Raw genomic sequence first — 21700 nt, 5'->3', positions numbered from 1 at the left:
GTCAAACTGTGTTATGACGATTCAAAAGTGTTTCTATGAGAAGTCTAATTGAATAAATAAATGTTAGAGTTTTAGTTTGTTAAAACTACGTTCTAATCTGAAAAGTTTAGTACTTCTGCAATCAAGAGAAACATCTGGACATGAGTACAATTTTTTTTATTATTTATATTATTAAGTTTTAAAAACTGCATATACATTGGTTAAATTGTATGTCCTTGTGTAGATAAAGTACGATTTAACACTTTCACGAACGATTAACTTATAATAATCATATCCTCGAATTAGAGAGCTAAAATAACACACTAGTTCGACAAGAAATAAATTATATTTTAGCAAAAATTAAATTGCATAATGTGTGTTCAAAGTTTTCTATATTGTATAAAAAATTGTTTATAAAGTCACGATTTCAGAACAAAAATGCACAAAAGAAACAAATAAAACAATAAGTAATATTATAAGATAATCATTTATGTAAAATATACAACAATTATATAATTCACATACTACGTGTATATAAATTAAATCAGGCCGAACCTTCGTGGACATTTAAAAAGAAATTCACATTGAACTCATTGGTATTCTTGCCGAGTATAATGAGGCTGATTTTGTGTTGTGCGGCATCTACTGAGGAATTATATTGTTACTTTATTATATTTAACGCTTTTTCTTTAAGAGAACAATGAGGGAAATGACATTGCTGTTATGGAAATATGGAATGTAAATAGTTGAAGATCCAGGGGTTAAATAAAGGTTATTTTATATTAAATATGTTAATAAAAGTTTAATTGTTTAATGTTTCGTACGGTGAGTGGGGGAGCCGGATGCCTGTTCCTTTTCCTCATCCTTCCCCTTCTTTCCAGCCGTCAAGCCTGTCTTCTTTGCTTACTTCAAGTTACAAAGCTTCAGAATCAGCAATACATCATTCCACGCACACCAATAAAACAGACTCGCACAATTAACAAATAGAAACCGCATTACCATTTGAAAAGAATCTATTTTGCATACCGCGACCAATAAATTACAAAATGCATCAATAATTTTCGGAGCATGTCGCTTACAACACGCGTTATTTATATGTATGTGTGACGTGCTGTCCATTGCTTCATATCTACTTATTGTATCTATTAGGCCTTAGGGCAACAGCGATGGTTCATATATGGATTAATGTTGTATGAGGAAACCCTTGAAAAGGTATGGACGTGCATTGGAATTATTGTGATTCAAAAGTGCTTCTAGAAGAATTGAATAAATTAAATTGAGTCTGAGGGTAAAGTGTGTATTGTTTTGGTGGTTTAGAAGAGACGTTACCAAACCCAGAAAACAAGACAAGTGTACACAATTATGTACCTCAAAACTCCGGAATCCAACGTCCTTTCATGGAGGCATCATACGAAACTCTAAAATGAGACCAATGTGACAACAATTCCCTATTGAACACAACCCACCCAATGTTGTACATGTTGTAAACCCACGGTGTTTATAAATAACAAAACCGAAAAAAGTAAACAGTAAAATTTATAACTTTCTTTCTGGGGTGTCGGTGGAAAATAACCCATAGCTGAAGCTAAGTTCGATGAAAAGAAATTACTTGAATATTGGATATGGGGAAACTGTATTTGTTATTGTAATACTCCAAGTAGGTATATAGGGTGTCGTATTTTCTTGATTTTACGCGAGTATTAGACATTAAGAAATTAAAAACTTTTTAACGGATTTAAAACGCAATTTATTCATGTCTCCCCGTGACCACGCTCGCTGTAAAGTGTTCGAAACGTCGGGTTAATAATATAATGAATAAATCGCGTTTAAAATCCGTTAAAAAGTTTTTAATTTCTAAATATAGGGTGTCGGTAGGTACCGCTACTACAGATTATTATTTAGAATGGGATCATCGCTTTTTTGTATGTGCTTTTGTATGGTTGAGAAATAAATTTGTATGAATTGTATTGTATACCCTAGCGCATAATATGCTTCCATATATTTCTCACTTCGATGGGACGGAAGGCGAGAAAAACTGCGACATAACAATAAAGCTAAGCGTGTTATGATAATAAAGCTCAATTCGAATCTATTTTGAGAAGTGTTATCGATCATATCACAACACTATTGTTCTTTGAACGTGATCGGAATCCAATGGCGTAGCTCACATGATGCTTATTTGATCTTCTTACATTGCATTATAATGGGAGGGCTTTAGACCGCAGCTATTTTCGCTTCCAGGATATACTTAATGGTGATAATTGTACATCATATTTAAGTCAGTTGAGTTCAATTCGACATTTCATGGTTGTATAACATTTTTAACGTTAATTCTAACGTGGAACTGCAATTCATTTTATATAACACAAAATTAATGCCCGGCACGTTTAAAAAAGAAACTTGCATACAAATGTAAATTACACTCTATTAATAAATTGAATTAATGCAAATTACATTTAAAATATTCCACGAATTGTACCCGCATATTTTTCAAAGCACAAATGCATATATAAAGGATACTATAAAATCATTAAACAAGAATTCGCTGTGGTATGGAAAAAAAAGAAATGTAATTTGCCATATACGCCCGTGGCTGTGGCACTTATTTTAAATGGGCCTAATGACTCATTACGTAACGCGGGAGGCCCTAAAAAAAGTTGAAATGACAGTTGACACTTGACTCGAGCTGTCACAATGACAGATATAAATGGCGGCAATTCCATTTTATTGCTATTTTACGTTCGTTTAATATGCATGCCATTTTTTTTATTACAAACATAAAAGGCCTTGCTTGATACAATTTTGAATATTATATATTGGAGGTGTGCTTAGATTGTTTAATATCTGAGAATTGGATGTTTCTGCTATCGTGAGTTCGGAGCATGAAACTCATGACTCATCTTGAAGTAATGTCAGAAAAATTTGACTTCTAAATTTTGCAGTTGGAATGATTAAATCGCATCAAGAGATATCAAGATGCATAATTATTTTATTCTAAATATGTAAAACGCGTAGGTATACTCAGGAATGAGATTATTTTACCGTTAACTGAAATAAAAGTATTCTATATGTCTTAATACGCCGTTCAGAAACATAACGCGTTAATCTTATAAACGTTAAGTGAAACGTGAAATAAATTATAGTTAACTACACGCAATTCCTGTTTTATCCCAAGGGAGCATTTAATCGAGATAAAAAATATCCTATCACCCAAGTCAGCTCATACCCTGTCTGTATATCAAATTTCATCAAAATCCGTTCAGTAGTCATCGTGATTGGCGGACAAACATCCAAACAAACACACTTTCACATTTATAATATTGGTGTGATTTATAACCACTTTTTTGTAGATTCATTTCATAAAAAGCGTTAAACAAATATTGATGTTGGATTAATAGTTAAAATCACTTACACATTAATATTTTTCATCGAAATTGTCAAGTTACTCGAACAATATTAATGACCAGTTCGCGCCAAAAGTAATAAATTACAGATAATATATGGTGAGAATTAGATAACGGCACACGAGCCACAGATAAAAAATAGAACGAAATATGCTCTTCGCGGCCGTGACTCGTGACTTGCCCGTTAATTTAATCGCAATAACATGTTATTTAATATACATATTTTAAGTCTTGTCTGATTTTCTGTAGAATACTTTCACAATGGGGTATTTCGTAATAATTTCGTGATATATTTTTAATTTACTGCACTCTCTGATTACCATGTTTGTTATGTTTTTACGTTAATTAGGTCGAATCTATGATTTTAGTTAAGTACATTAAATTTTTAAGCTTATGAATTTTTGCATGCCATGAATTAACAATAGTTATTCGGTTGTTTCTAAATTGGTGTAATTACAAAAAAAAAAAAAACAAATGAAAGGTTATAGACCTCGATCCAGCACTTCTTGAGTTATATGTAGGTACATTAGATATTTCGTTATTTGCATTAAATTCTTATTATTGTTTTAGCAAGCTTTGTCGCGCGGTTCCATCCACAGTTTATGCCTGCTACATCACTTCCAAGTACAATCAAAATCCATTCAGTGGTTTTCGCGTGAAAGAGTATCAAACATATATCCTTACTTTCACGTTTATAATATTATAAGGTCATTAAATCGTTTGATCACATCTGAAGTCAATATTATAAGTATGGACCGTAAATATATGTCCATAGGCCACACCCTACTGTAGGTACGATTGTCATTCAGCGAGGCGACGTATTTTCTCCTCATTTAGAAATTTACCCAACAATCGAATGTTAAACTGTACTAGTGTTCAATCTGAATTATTTATTCTGTCAATTTAATGTGCTAATACGGGTAGAGCTGTTTGCATTAGTGATGCGGGAACAGACAAGCAGACGTTTATGAAAGTACAAGTGATACAGAGAATTTCTTGTATGTATAGGATATTAAAACAATTGAAATTGTTTGACCGTTTGTTTCATAAATATTTTCTACAAAAACACACACGTTCCTGGGGAGGGAGGTAACACCTAAAAATTGGCAGCAAATGACAAATGTGTCTTATCAAACACAAAAAGAAAGAGGTGGAGGTGGTGGAGGTACCACTCCAAATTGTAAAATAGGACAACTGACAGCAATTCACTATCAACTATTGAATAAAAAACACAAAAGAATCGCGGCAATCAGTTAAAAACTTACGAAGTTATCGAGTTACAGAAGCAAAAAAAGCAATAGATATCGAGATTTTCCTTCGTTAGAAACTAAACCTTATCGCATATTACTTAACGATCTTTTTCGCTCTTAGAGAGCCAATAGAGCCAATAATTCAGCCAAGTGCAGGCTGCACTTTACATCATATACCGTAACGCGGAAACCACTATTTCTTCGGCCACTAATTGTTGCTCGGCCAGCGTTGTTGCTAAGCCTAACGGATATTGAACTATCTGTTATAGCTTTGCGCGTGACTTTGTTCATATATCAACATGGTACATTGTCATAAAAAAATATAAGAAGGTGACTAGATTGTTTGTTTGAATGCGCTTATCCCAGGCAAAATTGGACCAATTTCAAAAACTCTTTCACTATTCGCTGTATATACAACGACGTATACGACGTATATTTACAACGGACAAAGCCAGGGCGGACTGCTAGTTTCAATGAAAAATAATGTTTTTATAAATAATAATTTACTTGGTTGTAGGTTTACAAGTAGGAAGATGGTTTTAACGTTAAATCAAATCCACTTATAACTCCTATTTTTCGGTAAAATGAAAAAAAACTTGTCTATTTGAAATTTAACAAAGTAATCTAAATGGAAGCAGCATTACAAGAACATTACCACAGATAATATAACACTATACGTAATTACGTAATGGAAATTCTTAAAAGCAGTGGATTTTGGATTTTTTTGTTACTTTTAGACTTAACAGTAAGTTATTACGAATGTATTTAGTTATTAAATGTGTATTGAAAGTGTGAAAAACAACTACAAATAAGAAAGCGTATATTATCCTCCGTTTCTTTGTTTTATTATAAAATAAATCTAAGCAAAGATAAAAAGCAAATTTTAATAAAAAAAAAAACTTAAAAATATGTCATACTTAGTATTTTCTTGTGTTTGGTTCTAAAAAGTTTTTAATTTCTATATGTCATACTTACTAAATCATCCACTTGCTTTTGTATTTTACTCCGTAGTAAACGAAAGAAACGGAAGTAAACAAGGAATTAATTTAATCATAGTGATCCTATTCAGGATAATAATACAACCTTATGAAACTATTATAGTGTCACTGATTCCTCAAGTGAATAAAGTTTTGATTGAATCTGTCCGTTTAAAGTGGCTCAAAATTATAGGAATCCGTTAGATGTATACAGGTGAAGCTTACACAAGCGTGTTATAAAATGGAAATTATATTTTATTCAGTAATTTCTAGTGCATCCGATAAACATGTAAGGAAAATACATAAATATATAAAAACATTATTATAATTTCGCATATAAAGTTGTTATACCCTACTTTTTTTCTAACCCAGTGTTGCTGTTTAGAAATAAATGCATGCACAAATGAACACGCAAGGAAATACATGAAAATTTATAAGTAGATAATGTTTTTTACTCTTAAAACTATATGAACAAGTAAATTGCGTGTCCGATTATTAATATTACTATGGAAACAAGTAACAGAATTTCCCAGAGAAGTGACTGCAGTTGTCTGGGAATAATTTATCATTTTATTGCCAAGTTGTTTTATGGCCAAGCTTTCTGTGTCCAGCCAGATTGAAGCTTTTGAAGTGACCTTCTTGTGAGAGGGTACATTTCGGTACGTAACGCGTTACGCCAGTCTGTCTTACTTCCCTTTCCTCACTTATATGGTTAGATGGAGTAGATTGAGTGTAGTACATATGACTAACTAGCTGCGCCCCGCGGTTTCACCCGCGTAAGTCCATATCTCGTAGGAATATCGGGATAAAAAGTTGCCTATATTTTGTTCCATTTGTCCAGCTGTCTACGTACCAAATTTCATTGCAATCGGTTCTGCAGTTTTTGCGTGAAAGAGCAACAAACGCACACACATCTTTACAAAAAATGAGTAGGATTTGTGTTATAAGTTGGGGTGACCCAAAACGTAAACGATTTCATTCGCTCTACCTGTTAGTATTATTGTATGTTGCTTACTCATTTAAACTCGATTTTAACCTACCTTAAAAGAACGTATTTAATTCAAACGATGTGTACAATAGTTTCATAAGTTAATCTCATTATCCTGATAAGGATCGCCATGATTAAGTTATTTCCTTACATTTAGTCTATATATAATCTAGCTAGACATGTAGTTGATCCTATCACTAAAGCGAGTTTTTTAGTTTTTTCCACTAAATTCATTTTTATAAAGTTCATTTTTATAGTAATAAAGTTTATTCGAAACGGAAACAAAAGCATACAACAATAAATAAAACATGTATAATTTAGATTTGTATGAGGAATGGCTGTACCATAAAATAAAGAGGTCACAGCCGAGGGCAAAGCTGCTTTAAAATAAACATATAATATGTAGCTTTATGTCTGTACACTTTCTTTTTAGTATCAAATCAAGTTTATATGAACCGACGATTAATTATTTTTTAACAGGAAATGCGCATTAATTTCTTAATATTATCTAGATAATTATATATATGGTATTATGATAAAAAACTAGAGAGAACTAGTTCTCTCTAGTAGTATCTCTCATTAGTTAATGATTAAAAATCCGCTTAATCTAAACTAACATTATAAAGATTTGTGCTTTTGTATGCATGTTCGTAAAGTTTTCACATAAAAACAAATAAAAAACGAAGCCGGGACGAACGGCTAGTCTAGTCCATTATGTATTATGCAGTTTCTAACTTGTATGTTCGTAGGGGTAATCTTCGGAAGAACTGATCCGATAAAGAAAATACTTTCACTAGCAGGAAGCTACACTATTCAGGGGCTACATTTTTATATCCGGGTCAACCAGGGCATAAACAGTGGTTAGTAGGTGCATATAAGTTATCTATAAGCCACTAGTTAACATGACTAAACTCTAATCTCCGTTTTATTATGATTCATGTCAAATCGAAGCTTATGTGATTTATTAATGATTGTTAATTTTTATCAAATTCAGTAATGAATAACTTGTTTACGTATGAGTGTTGGTTCGTTCTAATGGTAAGCGATCACTACCGCCCATAAACATTTGCAGAAGTAGTGCTTCTTCAAATGCGTTGCCTGCTTTTAAGCGAGAAAGAAAGATTTGACGGAAAGGAATGGTATGGGAAGCGAAGGAAGAAAAGGACTCAGGCTCCCCGACTCACAGAACGAAACACAGCATGACAAATTTCACGCCGAACTTTGTTACCTTCCCAATTCCAGTTGACCCAATATAAGCCAACGCTAGTTCATTTTTCGTTCGTTCGTTCAAAAATTTCATTGTTCTACCAATTCCTTCGCTCAAGGTTGTTTTAAATTGGAAAGTTTTAACATATTTCGTAAGCACATAGATACCAGATCGATGTGCGTGTTTCAAAAGCTATTGTTTGTGGGGAAGTTGCGTAGAAGTTGGAATAAGTATTGGCCTGTTGTTTCCGCTTCACGTGACTGTTTCTTAACTGGTTGTCTTGCTGTCAGCCGACAGAAGAAAGAGGTTCTCTATTCGACTTTTGGTTGGTTGCAACCATAGAATAACATTGCTTAACGTCTCTTCGTAAGTTCTCAAACAAAAGGTCAGCTAAAACCTACCTAGGTACCTAAATAATAAAGTAGTAATAAAAAAGGTAAATCATTATCTAATATACAAAATTCTCGTGGCACTGTTTTCGTTGCCATTCTCCTGCGAAACGGCTTGACCGATTTTGATGAAATTTTTTGTGTTTATCTATGAGAATCGGCCAACATCTATTTCTCATACCCCTAAATGATAAGAGTAAGGCAGAACAGCGTTTGCCGGGTGCAGCTAGTTTTAAATAAAAATCTAAAGATTCAAATCGTCAGAATTAAAGTAAATTTAAATGCCACATGCAAAGCACCAGCTTTCAAATAAAAAACCATCAAGAGAATCCGACAGTCCTGAAGTAACAAACACAAAAAATATATCGTGTCTCCCCGTGACCACGCTCGCTGTAAAGTGTTTGAAACGTCGGGTTAATAATATAATGAATAAATCGCGTTTAAAATCCGTTAAATAGTTTTTAATTTCTAAATGTATAATACTCGCGTAAAATCAAACACAAGAAAATACAAAAAATATAGTCAAACCTTCTTTTTTTCCAGTTTGTGGATAGCTCCCTGCAATTTAAGGCCATAGAGAGTGGTACCAGCACTGCAACTATGACAAGATGTCTTTAATTAGATATCTTTGATAGCTAGATCTGTGTTTACTCCGATGATTACATGCTCCCTTGTTACTAACAAACGCGATTTGAAACGAATCAAAACTTGTTAGAAATATACCTGATATAGTCGCATAGCTGCCGAACGAAAGGGAAGCAAAATGTTTATTGTTAAAAATAATTAATCAATTACATTGCCAAGTTGAATGGGGCAAATAGAGTTCATAGTCATCATCAACTCGTGCTGTTCCCACTGCTAAGAATCATGGCCATACTTCAGCACGTCGCCAAGTGTACATCCAGTCAACCACAGCTATGCTGCATGGGTATATACTCAAACAGCGCTGATTTTAAACGCTGGTTCTTAAAACCATTACAATAGATACTCGGGAAATTAATAGTTTTCATTTACACACAAAAATGTTCTACTAATCTTTTCTATTAGTCTGGTTACCTTTAACCCCGGTTGCCTAAATAAATAAATAAAAAAGGCCGCCTAATAAACTATACTATACTTTTCTGCACTTAATAATAAGGTTCCTTTACGTATAGTTATATTAAAGAGTCATAAATAATAACAAATAAATAAATTGTTCGTCAGCTCTTAAACTAATACCTTACAGTACTCACGTGCTTTCTAAAGTACGAACGCCTTAAATGTACATTTCTCTACTTTCCCCCGCGAATCTAATTACGGCTCGCATTTTAATTGTATGCAAGTATTAAAAAATGGTTTTTAAACGTTATTTCTAGAAGAATCTCACTGAAAACTATTTTGAGTCAAATGTATGTTAAAATTGTAATAACGGCTAAGGACAAACGTTTGTGCCAAAAGTTTTCATTTAATATGCATATAATTACTACATAGTATAAAACAAAGTCGCTTTCTCTGTCCCTATGTCCCTATGTATGCTTAGATCTTTAAAACTACGCAACGGATTTTGATAATTTTTTAATAGACAGAGTGTTCAAGAGGAAGGTTTATATGTATAACATCCATTAAACTACTCCAAATTTAACGCGTGCGAAGCCGCGGGCAAAAGCTAGTAACAAGATAGAAATATGAAATTATTGTATTTTCAAGTGTTGTATAAAACAAAGTCGCATTCAGACACACGTCTGGATGCTTGGATATTTAAAATTACGCAACAGATTTTGAGAGTTTTTTAAAAGACAGAGAAAAAAGGTTTAGTTTAGAAACTCTCAAAAGGGATAGGATTGGATAAGGGATATAGAAAAGGGTAGTGAAATTATACTTACATGTTTTTTTTAATATTATGCTGTTTGAGAATAATCCTACTAATCCTACTAATATTATTAATTGCGAAAGTTTGTAAGGATGTGTGTGTGTGTTTGTTGCTCTTTCACGCAAGAACTACTGAACCGATTGCAATGAAATTTGGTATGTAGATAGCTGGACAACTGGAATAACATATAGGCAACTTTTTATCTCGATATTCCAACGGGATACGGACTTACGCGGGTGTAACCGCGGGGCGCAGCTAGTATAATAATAAATATGTTATATATAATATACTAGCTACTAGTATATATTACGTGCTAATAAATACATGATTAGCCTTATCACTATTGTAAGAGTTAACAAATTTAATTATAATTAAAACAAAATTAACTTTCAACAACACTAAGTAGGTAGGTATGTTACGTAAAAAGTATTTAAAAATTTAAATGGTTTTTTGGCGGTACATTCCGCATATATGTATGTTATATTTATTGCGAAATATACATTACATGTTACCGTAATTTGGCCTAAATTGCTAAACCGAATTGTATGAATTTTGATACATAAATAGTTGCTAACATTGAAGAACGATATGGCCAAATTTTTGTCACGAAAATTATTTAAAAAAAAAGCTAAACCGCTCAAAGTACAAGCACGAGCTTTCGAATAAAAAAAAGATCAAAATCGGTTGACCCAGCCTTCAGTTCTCAGGTAACAAATACTAAAATACAGTCTAACTAAACTTTCTCATGAGAAATTTTGAAAAAATAGAAAAAATTTGATCACGAGGCAGGATTCGAACCTGCGTATCTTGCCTAACCGTAGCAACGCCTAGCCTCTCGGCCACCCGTGATCCTCATTGAAATTAAACTTTCTCATTTTTTTGAAGTAGTTTAAAAGTACTCCGGTTAAAAGTCGGTTAAAAGTACTAAGATACGAAACGGTGTCATGGAAGTTTATAATGTTAATAGTGCTACGTGATATGAAGTAAGTAACGCCATAACACAACCATACAAGCGTACACTTTTCTATAAACATATGCAAATGTGCAAGTGTGCGTGTGCATAAAATAAACAGTTTTGTAATTATTATGTTACGATTACAAATAACATGCCAGCTGTTTCATCATATAAAGGTCAGTTAGCGAAATCAGAACGTTCGCGTTATAATATTTACTTAATATGCAACCAGTTGCATGATATAAAAAGTAAAAACTCCTTTGACCGTCGCGTTCTTTAATTATCTGTGGAAATGTGTCAATCTGTTCCCCGCGGTTTTTTCGGCCAGAATCACAAAAGCGATTCTTAACGTATGTTTTTGCGTGATTGAGTAAATAACAACTATATCAAATATCAAAACAACTGAACTTTCTGAATATATAAAAAGTTATTATACAAGCTGGGCATTACGGCCTTACAGATGAAAAGATATTTAAATATAACAAGCTAACAACATTTTAACACTTCCAACAATAAATTGTCTACTCTATATTTAAAGAAAGAAAGAAAGATAGAAAGAAAGAAAGAAAAACATTTATTTGATGGACATGACATTAACAATAACAGAACGTGTCATACAGTCACCAAATAGGATCTAAGTCTCTTGCTAGGAGAGTTCCTAGCGCTAGTTTTCAATTAGACCCCCATTTAGCACTAGCTGATCGCCCCGACATGGCCCGTGTTACAAATATAAGCCAATAATACTTTGGGATTACGCACAAATACAACATTATATAATTCCAAAAAATACCTCTTACAACTACCTATCTACTTTATATACCTATTAATATTTGAATCCTACTAATATTATGGGAATGTTTGTAAGGATGTGTGTATGTTTGTTACTCTTTCACGCAAAAACTACTGGAACGATTGCAATGAAATTTGGTACGTAGATAGCTGGACTACTGGAATAACATATAGGCATCTTTTTGTCCCGATATTCCTACGGGATACGGAATTACGTGGGGCGCAGCCAGTAGATCATAAGATCAGATCCTAAACGCCATTTTGCGTCATTGAGTCAACATCGTCGTTATAAATATTTTTGATAAAATTTGAAGCGAGTTACATAATTAAACAGTTAATTGGGTTAATTTGACTTCATATATTTATATGTTAATTACTGGTTTTATATTATACTAATAAAATGTTTAAAGAACCTTAATTAAAAATGTTATTACTACAATAAATTTAGAAAATGGTTTTCTGTAGGTATATTTTCATACCTTTTTAAACGTTAACCTCCTGAACTAATCCTAATCTCAATCCGTCCCTTTCTAATGCATTTAAAACTATATTTGCATCTCCACTTATTATATATATCTTATATACTTAAGGGTGGTTTGTAAGTGTTGTTCGTAAGGTGAATACGTAAATCGAAAAGTTTTATGTAATATATATATCCGATTGTAGTCTGATGGTTGCTGAACACGAATCGATCATCGACTAGAAATCGATGTTTCGTAATATCGATATATCCGATTAGTAATTGGACATGAACGTTTAGTTTTATGGAGGCAAATAAAAAATCGGTTATTGTTTGAGTTTCTACGATTTATTTCACAATAATGGATTTGTTTTTTTAAGTAATAAATTTGGTTTAATCGGAGATTCTTATTCGTTCGATACAGCGTAAAATTAGCATTGCTTATGGCAGTCTTTTGTCAACCAACTTCAAAAAAAGAAGGTTCTCACTACGATTGTATCTTTTGGGTTTGTATGGTACCTCAAAATCTTCGACTGGGTGAACCGATTCTGGTGCTTATTTTATTATTTGAGAGCTGTTGCTTTTCATATCCTATATCTATTTCTGACAATTTTATTTGAATCTTTGTTAAAAATAATTACTTAAGTAAAAAACTTGAGACAATGTAAATTCGTTTAATTAATTAACAAACATAAGATATTGTTAAATAAAAAACTCAGAATAGACATGCGCCGAAACAATTAAATTAGGTTTAATATACACTATATAGTATAGTACTTATATGATATTAACTGTGACTACACTAACGAAGTGTGTTTTACCAATAAATTACACAATGATGTAATTCAAAGCTTAAACCGTTTTGAAAGAGACAGACATTTAATCATATTATCATAGTTAACGTAACGTGCGTGGTGTAATGTTCGACGGGGAAGTAAAGATGGAGGAAACATACCGGTGTTGCCACAGTCTCTGCGAGAAAGTATTGCTAGTATTAAAATTATAAGTATACTTACAATTTTGTACGACAGTATAATTATAGTATTGAGGATATTTATTAGTGGTTTTAGAACGTAGATTTTAGGTCTTAAACACTTTACGAAACATAGCAATAGCAGTTAGGAATTAGGAAATATTGAAGTGGAAATTTTATGCTCTTAGATCTTGCAATTAAACTTTGCAATGCTTGGTTATATTATCTTAGTACTGCGTCAACCTGTCTTTCTATGCTTTTAATATTCCCTATACACTTTTAACACTATCTTTCTTGTATATTGCTTGGAGGACATCTCCTCCAAGAGCATCCTCTTAGGATAAATACGGCCTACGCAGTGTACAATAACAATATATAGATGACAACTAAAGATTAATGAACCGAAAAGAGGAAGACAAGTAGGTATAATATAATGAACATTTATCACACTAGTTTATTTATGATGCTAGACTACGATTGATTCGTATTTGTTTTTTACACTTTAAATAAGACTCTTACGGTATTAAATAGTTAAGAATAGAATAATTAAACTGTTTTCATTTTTATTGTTGTATGTTGCATGGCACATATATATTATTTTTTGTATTATCTCATGTTAATGTATCGATGTACAATTGCTTAAGCAATTAAAAAAGATTAAGAAATAGTACATAAAAATGGAATTTTATAGACGATACAAAAGTGCTTCTAGAAGCAGTCTAATTAAATAAATAAATATTTGAGTTTGACTTTGAGTTTATTTGTGGCAGTCTAGTGAGTCCATATGGTGAAATAAATATAGGCATTGATATTCAAAAATTTTCGGTCTAACGCGAAGCTAGAAAACTATTTCATGAACAATAGCATACTGTGTTTAGATAACTCGTTATGAAATAGATTATTATATCATTACGGGAAATGCACACCATAGCGGCTGGCTATTGAGTAATATGTTGTTATAATAGATAGTATTATGTGACTAGGCTTAATTCGACGCTAAGTCTCCGAGTCTGAAGTAATGTCGCTTTTTATGGAATTACGCATTATTTCTCTGTTTGATTTTACGCAAGTATTGTTACGAATAAAGTATAAAAGATACTTCCTGTAAAGAAGAGTCTATTTCTTTTCAACCGTTCCCAGAAATTATGCAGGTTTCTAATCCGAGTTTTTTTATTTGTACATTCGATAACTCCGTAGGTTTTCAGTCGTTTGGCGTGATTATTCCTGTGTTTGATAGGAAATTAGCCTCATTTTAGAATCTGAAGTGGTACCTCCCCGGACGTGGGACCTTTTTTGTATGAAGTATTTTGTTACTGTTTACTAATAATGGAGTTAAAACGCAATTTATTCGGCTTTATAATTATAATGCCCCTAATATTGCGGCCCCTAAGCGGCGGAGGTCACCTAACACCAAGTGCATCGCCTTCTTTTTGGTAGCGGTATAAAAAAAATAAAAGATAAATAAAAGTTCTTATAAAATAAGCGCAGCATTTCAAATTGTGTCCTCATTTCATATAATCTCGTGTTACTCACGTCTAGGCGCACTCTTACTTATAAAAGCAACCTTAAGCAATTCAAGTAAGGTTGAATTTGAAAAGTTATATGCTTCAAACATTATTATAACTTAGTAAGTATAATTGGTTAGTGCTTAACGAAACTTTGGATGTTGCTTATGTCTGATACAATGTATACTAAAAAAAACATAACTCTGTTAGCGGGTAATAAATTTTAGATAGTACATTTCGAATTTTACCTTCGCTGCATCCGGGAAGCTTTACGAAAGAGTATGTTGACCAGTGAAGGCTGTCCAATAGGTGCAAGCAATGTACGATACATTGCGTGTTTTGTAGTTTTAGTATGTAAAGCAATACGAAAATAACACGCAATGTATGTTATCCACGAATACATTATTATGCATAGTCTAATAGTATAAGCAATTAATGATACATTGCGTGTTTTGTAGTCGAGTATGTTAAACAATACCTAACTAAAACGCAATGTATGACACATTAAGAGTTGATTGCATGGTTGATTTACAAATATCATCGTATATAATAATGATAATCGTTAAGAATTGTATTTGTATTATTATCACTGCCTAGTTAGTTTATGATATTGCAAAAGCAGGTATATTTTTCGATGTGTGTTAACTCGAACTGCAATATAATGATAATAATTTATTTCGTCTTCTAATCATGCAGCACATAACTGTAAAGTGAAAATTATATATGCAGCGTATTGATTTTGTTTGTAGTTATATAGGAATACATATTGAATATCAAAATGAATATGAAATGTTTAGCAATAGATTAATTATCATTAATCTAGACTTAATCAAAATAAGTTATTATTTATTTTGTTGACTCTTGGTATATCTGTATTTGAGGTTTTTAAAGTCAGTTAATTAAGTGCTTTTTAAAATTCCAAAACTCATCAAACTGTCCAGCTGTTTTGAAGGTGTATACCTTGTAAGGATCGGTGTGTACTGATCCTAGACATTGACAAAACTTATGACGTATAGTACAGCACTTTTTGTTAGGAAAAAAATCACTAACTAGAGTTCGCATCCGCGAAATGTCATGTTGTGAATTTTCAAAATATACTAACATGCAAAGTTATTACGTGATCCTAATACGAATAGGAACAACAAGGAGGTATAAGTACGTATATAATATTTACGTGTTAAATGTGATTTGAGAAATATAACGCACTTTACTTTTCCATTCATTTTTATTGTTACCTCTCTTAAATCAAATTCAAACACACATTATTTCTATTCATTAATTTTTCGTTTGAATTTAAACATATGAGGTCACCGAATCGATCCTATTCTTAATAACATATTCCTATCGACAGTCAATGACTTACTATTTTCGAAAAGCACAGATAACACAAAAATGTTAAAACAAACAGACCAGCTAAAGTGGATCCCACGGCCGGTTCGATTGACACCGTTTCTGCTTAACGGAACGCTTCCGATGCTCTGGCTATTAAAATATAACGTCTTTGATTGCTTTAATTTGCTTTTAAATATTATAATTAAAAATCTGTGGCCAAGATTTGGCATGGCTTTATTTACTAGACGTTCGTACCGGCTCCGCCCGGATATCAAGATTTGCTGTTTTATCGCAAGCGAGCATTTAATCTCCAGTCTGTATACCAAATTTCATCAGAATTTTTACATTTATAATATTAGTGTGATTTTTATTCCTGCTTTTCTGACCTCGTTTTGGTGATATTTCGTAATGTTCAAACTGGCCCTTCCTACTCAAAGCTTACGTGCATTTTTACAAAGTATTATGACAGTGTGAATAAAAACCGACAAATCTCCATAATAATAGAAAATCATACTATCGCGTAATATATATTCGGTACTTATGATATAAAACTGTAGAATTTTTTGTTTGAACGCGCTAATCTCAGTAACTAGGAACTGGATTTCAAAAATTCTTTCTCCGGTGGATATGTATGTGATCCCCGATATAGACTATATATCCGTACATTCTGGAATAGTTAAAAGTTATTGGTATTGAGCTGGTGGTAAGCGATCAGCACCGCCTTTGCGCATGCGCTGCTTGCTTAAGTGGCGGATGAGGAATGGATGGCAACTGGAAAAAAGGTATGGACTGGAAAGAGTACGGACATGGAAACGGGCCTTCGTATATCCTCTTTTTACTGTGTGACATAGGCAATTTACATCTCGAGTCAACCCGGGCGAAGCCAGTGCAAAGAGCTAGTACATGAAATTAATACTTCAAATTACGCTTATGCAATCGAATATGGTACCTACAAATGATACAAAAAGTTAATCTATTTCCGCCAATCGCATAACAAGTCCGGACTCTCGGAGTTGGACTATAAATTGATTGGAGTCGTTATTATGCAATGGAGAACGACGACCCGCACAGAGGATGCGCGGAGTCGACGGGTGTTTTTTTTTTAATTAGGTTTGTTTGGATCGTGTTTGATTTACTGGTCGATATGTTGATTGAGTTGATTGAGAAGATAATTTCGAAATTCTAACGATAGCTTGATAATTTTAAATGTTATGAATACTAATTGGTATTGATGAAATTTAATTACTGTAAAATAATTGAAGCAGGATATACAAGTCCGGAGACCTCGGTAGATGACTTTGGTTGGTGGATTAACTTACCACCAGGGGATCCACATGCTCGTTTGATATCTTATAAAAAAATAACAGTATGACATCAGTACTTTGAATTATGGTTAGGTTGAATGAATGAATCTCTCGCGTGAGCGTAGAACCGAGGGATTCAGTTCGACTCCCAGTGGGGACTTGAAAAAAATAATATCTCGATAGGACACAAGACACAGGCTGATTAACTACTTATCCATAAAAATCGATCGTTGAAACAGATGTATATTACTGCCCCATACCCCAGGGACCAAGATACTCCACTTTCATTGTAACTCCAGACAAAATATAGGAGACTCAACAGTTTTCCGCAAAGTTCATCGACTGTAATCTATTTATTTACGTACAGGGAAGAAACCACGGCACGCCAGCGATGTCACTGCAACTGGTTTACTCTGATTCAGGAATAAACGCGCACGCAATTAGAAGTACGCGATTTTACATCGAGAAAATGTTATAAAACTTTACAAGCTATTGAAATAATAAAATAAGTACACTTCCGTGCCTTACCATAAGTTAAGGTTTTAATATTTATTGAAATTTTATAAAATATATAATTATGTTTATATATGTATGTATACGTATATGTATGTGTATATATATATTATTGTTCTTTTATTCAATCTTTCGTATTATATTTATGCTCTGCTCTACTCCTCTCCTCTATCTAATTTCTCTCTGTACGTCTGGTTGTCTGGAAGAAATCCGATCGGGTTTTGTGATAGCCCAAACAACTGGGCTATGTAGTGATAGATTAGTTAGCCAGTCAGTCACCTTTGCGTTTTATATACATAACGCATAAAAGTTATGAATTTTATATCATAATTTGTTATATAAACTATCATAATATGTTAAATAAGCTGAATCCAGAAGCGTGGTAACCACCTGTCTAGTGGTAATAAATCTTCCATCAAAATATCCAACACCAATTTTGAAATTTAGAGGTTTTGTTTTTGATGATAAGGTTTAATTAACGGTTCTGAGTATTCAACTTTTATAATATACTAGCTGCGCCCCGCGGTTTATCCCGCGTAAGTCCGTATCCCGTAGGTTAAATGTTGCCCATATGTTATTCCAGTTGTCCAGCTATCTACGTACCAAATTTCATTGCTATCGGTTCAGTAGTTTTTGCGTGAAAGAGCAACAAACACACACACACATCCTTACAAACATTCGCATTTATAATATTAGTAGGATTGTTAAATACATATTTCTATATAAACTTTAATAGCAAGCAGCCTTAATAAAAACCCACATTTCACAGTTCAAAGAGATGAACAGAAATATATAAAACAAATTGTAAAAACAATTGTTGCGTAAGATTACACCTTTCGTATTATACAATGTTGACAGATACTGCCTGCTACTGCATATATCTATGTGGACTATTGATGGAAATTTGATGACAGATTAGATATACCTAAACACCGGCGTTTTATGATGTGGCCCAGTTAAATTTACAGCATTAAGTGTGTACATTTATACGTTATTAATATGTAGCGTTAATAAGAAATAAAACAAAAATGGAATTAATCTGTCTAAGAGGAGAAAAAAATGAAATATACATATTTAAGTGTACCTACTATCGATTTGCGGAGAAATTAGACGCATACAGATAAATATATTGACCACACCCAGAAAAATAAGTTTTCCCAAAAAAATCGTTAACATTTGTACAGATATAATTTAATTATCTTAGGCTAATACACAAGAGCAATTGGTGTTACGGGATATAATGGAATAAAGTCTGAAAACTTGTTAAGAATTAAAGCATACCACAGTAAAAAGTATGGCTGCTCAAAAGCAAAAAACATTTTTTTGTTATCTTCTAATCAACAAACAGTTTTTTCTTTGTAAATCGCAATATCAGTTTTTAGAATTAACTTTAACATACAAAATACATTAAAAAAGTTTTTTAAATACAGTTAATATAGATGGTCAAGTGCAAAACACAAAATCAAGTATCCACCCATAAACATCATCACAACGTTATTAAAAAAAGATATGATTAAAAGTTTATGAGAAACTTACCATAATCACAGAGGACATTTTCATGATGTTTTCGTTAGACACCATCACAGGTTACACTCGATTACAGCACTTCCATAAAATAACTATAGAGTCGATTTCTGTGTCATTTATTTGTGTTTATATAATTCAATAATATACCTATAATAAAAAAGTATAAAATAGTAAGAATTTGGATTTTTTGTACCAACTTTAACACTATTTTATTTGTTTTATCTCGCATTTATTTTATTATTGTTTTTATCCGCGTTTCATTATTGCCTTATTTTTGCTTACCCATTTTTATTTTTATTTTCCTTTGTTGTTAGGGTTGCCTGCTAGAGATCGCTACCTAGCGATAAGGCCGCCCTTTGCGAATTTAATTTAATTTTTTTTGTACGACTGCTTAATTTTGATTTTTTACGCAATAAAGAATTTTCATTCATTTATTTCATTCATTTAAAAAACTGCTATTTATTTTACTTTAAAGCTGCAACGATTGATTTGTCACGTTTGGTTAATTAAAATCCTCGAAAGTTGCAGAAGCGGCAATCGTAAAAAACTTTAACGTTTTGAATATTTCTTATAAATAAAAGTCGATAAATCAAGCTCACCACAGATGATAAACAAACTTCAAACTTTTATAGTGTCCCATTACACAGGCTCATTGACTTTGAAATTTTTGGGTTAAGCCACGATAAGCGCGGTCAATCTATGGAGGAACCTATCAAGCACCAGTCTTACACAACGTTCTCCTCTACTACGGTATTTTTAAGTTTTTGTAACCTACCAATGTAGCTGTAACTGTATTAAGATGATTTTATTTTACTATTATTACTTAGAAATTTGTCTAGACCGCTGGAAGCCAGCATAACCAAGAAATCTTCGACTTAACAAAAACGGGAAGGAAAGGTTTGTGCTAGATGCTATCCGAGGTTTTGAAAACCGAATGCCGTCATTAATTTAAAGAACCGTTAAGACCACACCATCTTGAAAGTGTTACCAATAAAAACAAAACGTAAGAGGCACTTCGAAAAGAAAGTGTTTTCTCTGTGGAACGCCTGAAGCGAAAAAACGACAAAAATTAGATGTTATAATGTAGGTTATAATGTTGTTAACTCATAGATATAGAACCTGGTGAGTGGATTCTCCGCTTTATTTGCCTTGAATTTATCAACTTTTATATTGTTACTAGTAGAGGTTTTGAATCAGTCAGATGAAGGATGGTCCACCTTAACGCTATTTCTAGCGTTGGTGGTGCTATCTAATTATTCTATGCTATTGTCTTCAAGTCTCAAAAGAAACAGTATTATTACTATATTATATGTATTATGATAATTACAATATAATATATTTATAAATACCATTAATAAAACAATTTACTCCAACTGTTTACTCATTTCAAATGTTTTTGCTTTCTAAAATCGCAACTTCGACAAAATGTACCCCTGTCTGCCACATCATAATCCATTTTATTTACTGAAAACTTAAAATTGGTAGTCATTCATCAGTACGGAGATTTTTCTCGAAACAGCAAAATCTAGTTCGACTTAATCTAGATCGAAAAGATCTAGTCATACATACATACTTTTGCATTAGGTATCGTATCTAAACTAATTCGTTATACTTGTTGAATCTACTTATATTAATTGTAATTGTAATATTATTAATGGTGTTTAAACATCTACCTACCCATTTACGCGTAAGTGGTTTTGTATGTTTGCTTGCTTTTTAATCATGACTGTATTTACCTATAGCTTTACGTCTGTCTGTATTATGAAATGTCACTTGAGTCGCTAAGTCTTTTAGTATTAAAGAATATTATCCGGATAAATATTGTTCTATCATATAGCGATGTATTAAAGTACATTTTTAAAAACGAAATCTAAGTTATATCATTTGTAGACAACACATAGACAATATGATATATTATGATTAAAATGTGGAGTAAACATAATTTTAAAATAGCAACTACAGAGTTTCTTGCCGGCTCTTCACTGTAGAAACTGTTTTCCGAACCGCTGGTAAATATTAAATTGTATATTTTGACGATTCAAAAGCGCAGTAGTTGAATGAATAAATATGTGAGTTTGATTATAATAATGACTTTTCTTGTATTCTATAATACACGCGAATGTTTATAAGTATGGGTATTCATTACTGTTACGTTTAAATTTGGATGTAATTTTGCACTGAAATAGATAACTTTTGATTTTTTATTGCTTTCCGTATACCATGAGTGAAACCACGGACTGAAGCTAGTGAATAATTATAGAAATATCATAAAACACGACTCTAGTCATGCGAAAGTTAA

At 32.5% G+C, this 21700-nt stretch overlaps 1 protein-coding gene across 3 annotated transcripts in view; it reads right to left on the bottom strand.

Moving 5' to 3' along the window:
* The window catches only part of LOC119837136 (rhophilin-1), a 67739-nt gene that overhangs the window by 17320 nt on the left and 28719 nt on the right, over positions 1 to 21700 (bottom strand). Inside the window, exon 2 of one of the 3 annotated variants that reach the window (XM_038362656.1) lies at positions 19411 to 19548. The exons of 1 other annotated variant lie outside the window; for it this stretch is intronic. In XM_038362656.1, the coding sequence (XP_038218584.1) occupies positions 19411 to 19455 (45 nt within the window). In that variant the 5' untranslated portion in view covers positions 19456 to 19548. The remainder of the gene's footprint in view (positions 1 to 19410; positions 19549 to 21700) is intronic. One more of the 3 variants, XM_038362657.1, reaches the window with a different exon arrangement.

This window comes from Zerene cesonia, chromosome 26, assembly GCF_012273895.1.
Source record: "Zerene cesonia ecotype Mississippi chromosome 26, Zerene_cesonia_1.1, whole genome shotgun sequence".
In the NCBI taxonomy this organism is placed as follows: domain Eukaryota; kingdom Metazoa; phylum Arthropoda; class Insecta; order Lepidoptera; family Pieridae; genus Zerene; species Zerene cesonia.
This window is presented reverse-complemented; position numbering and strand designations above follow the sequence as displayed.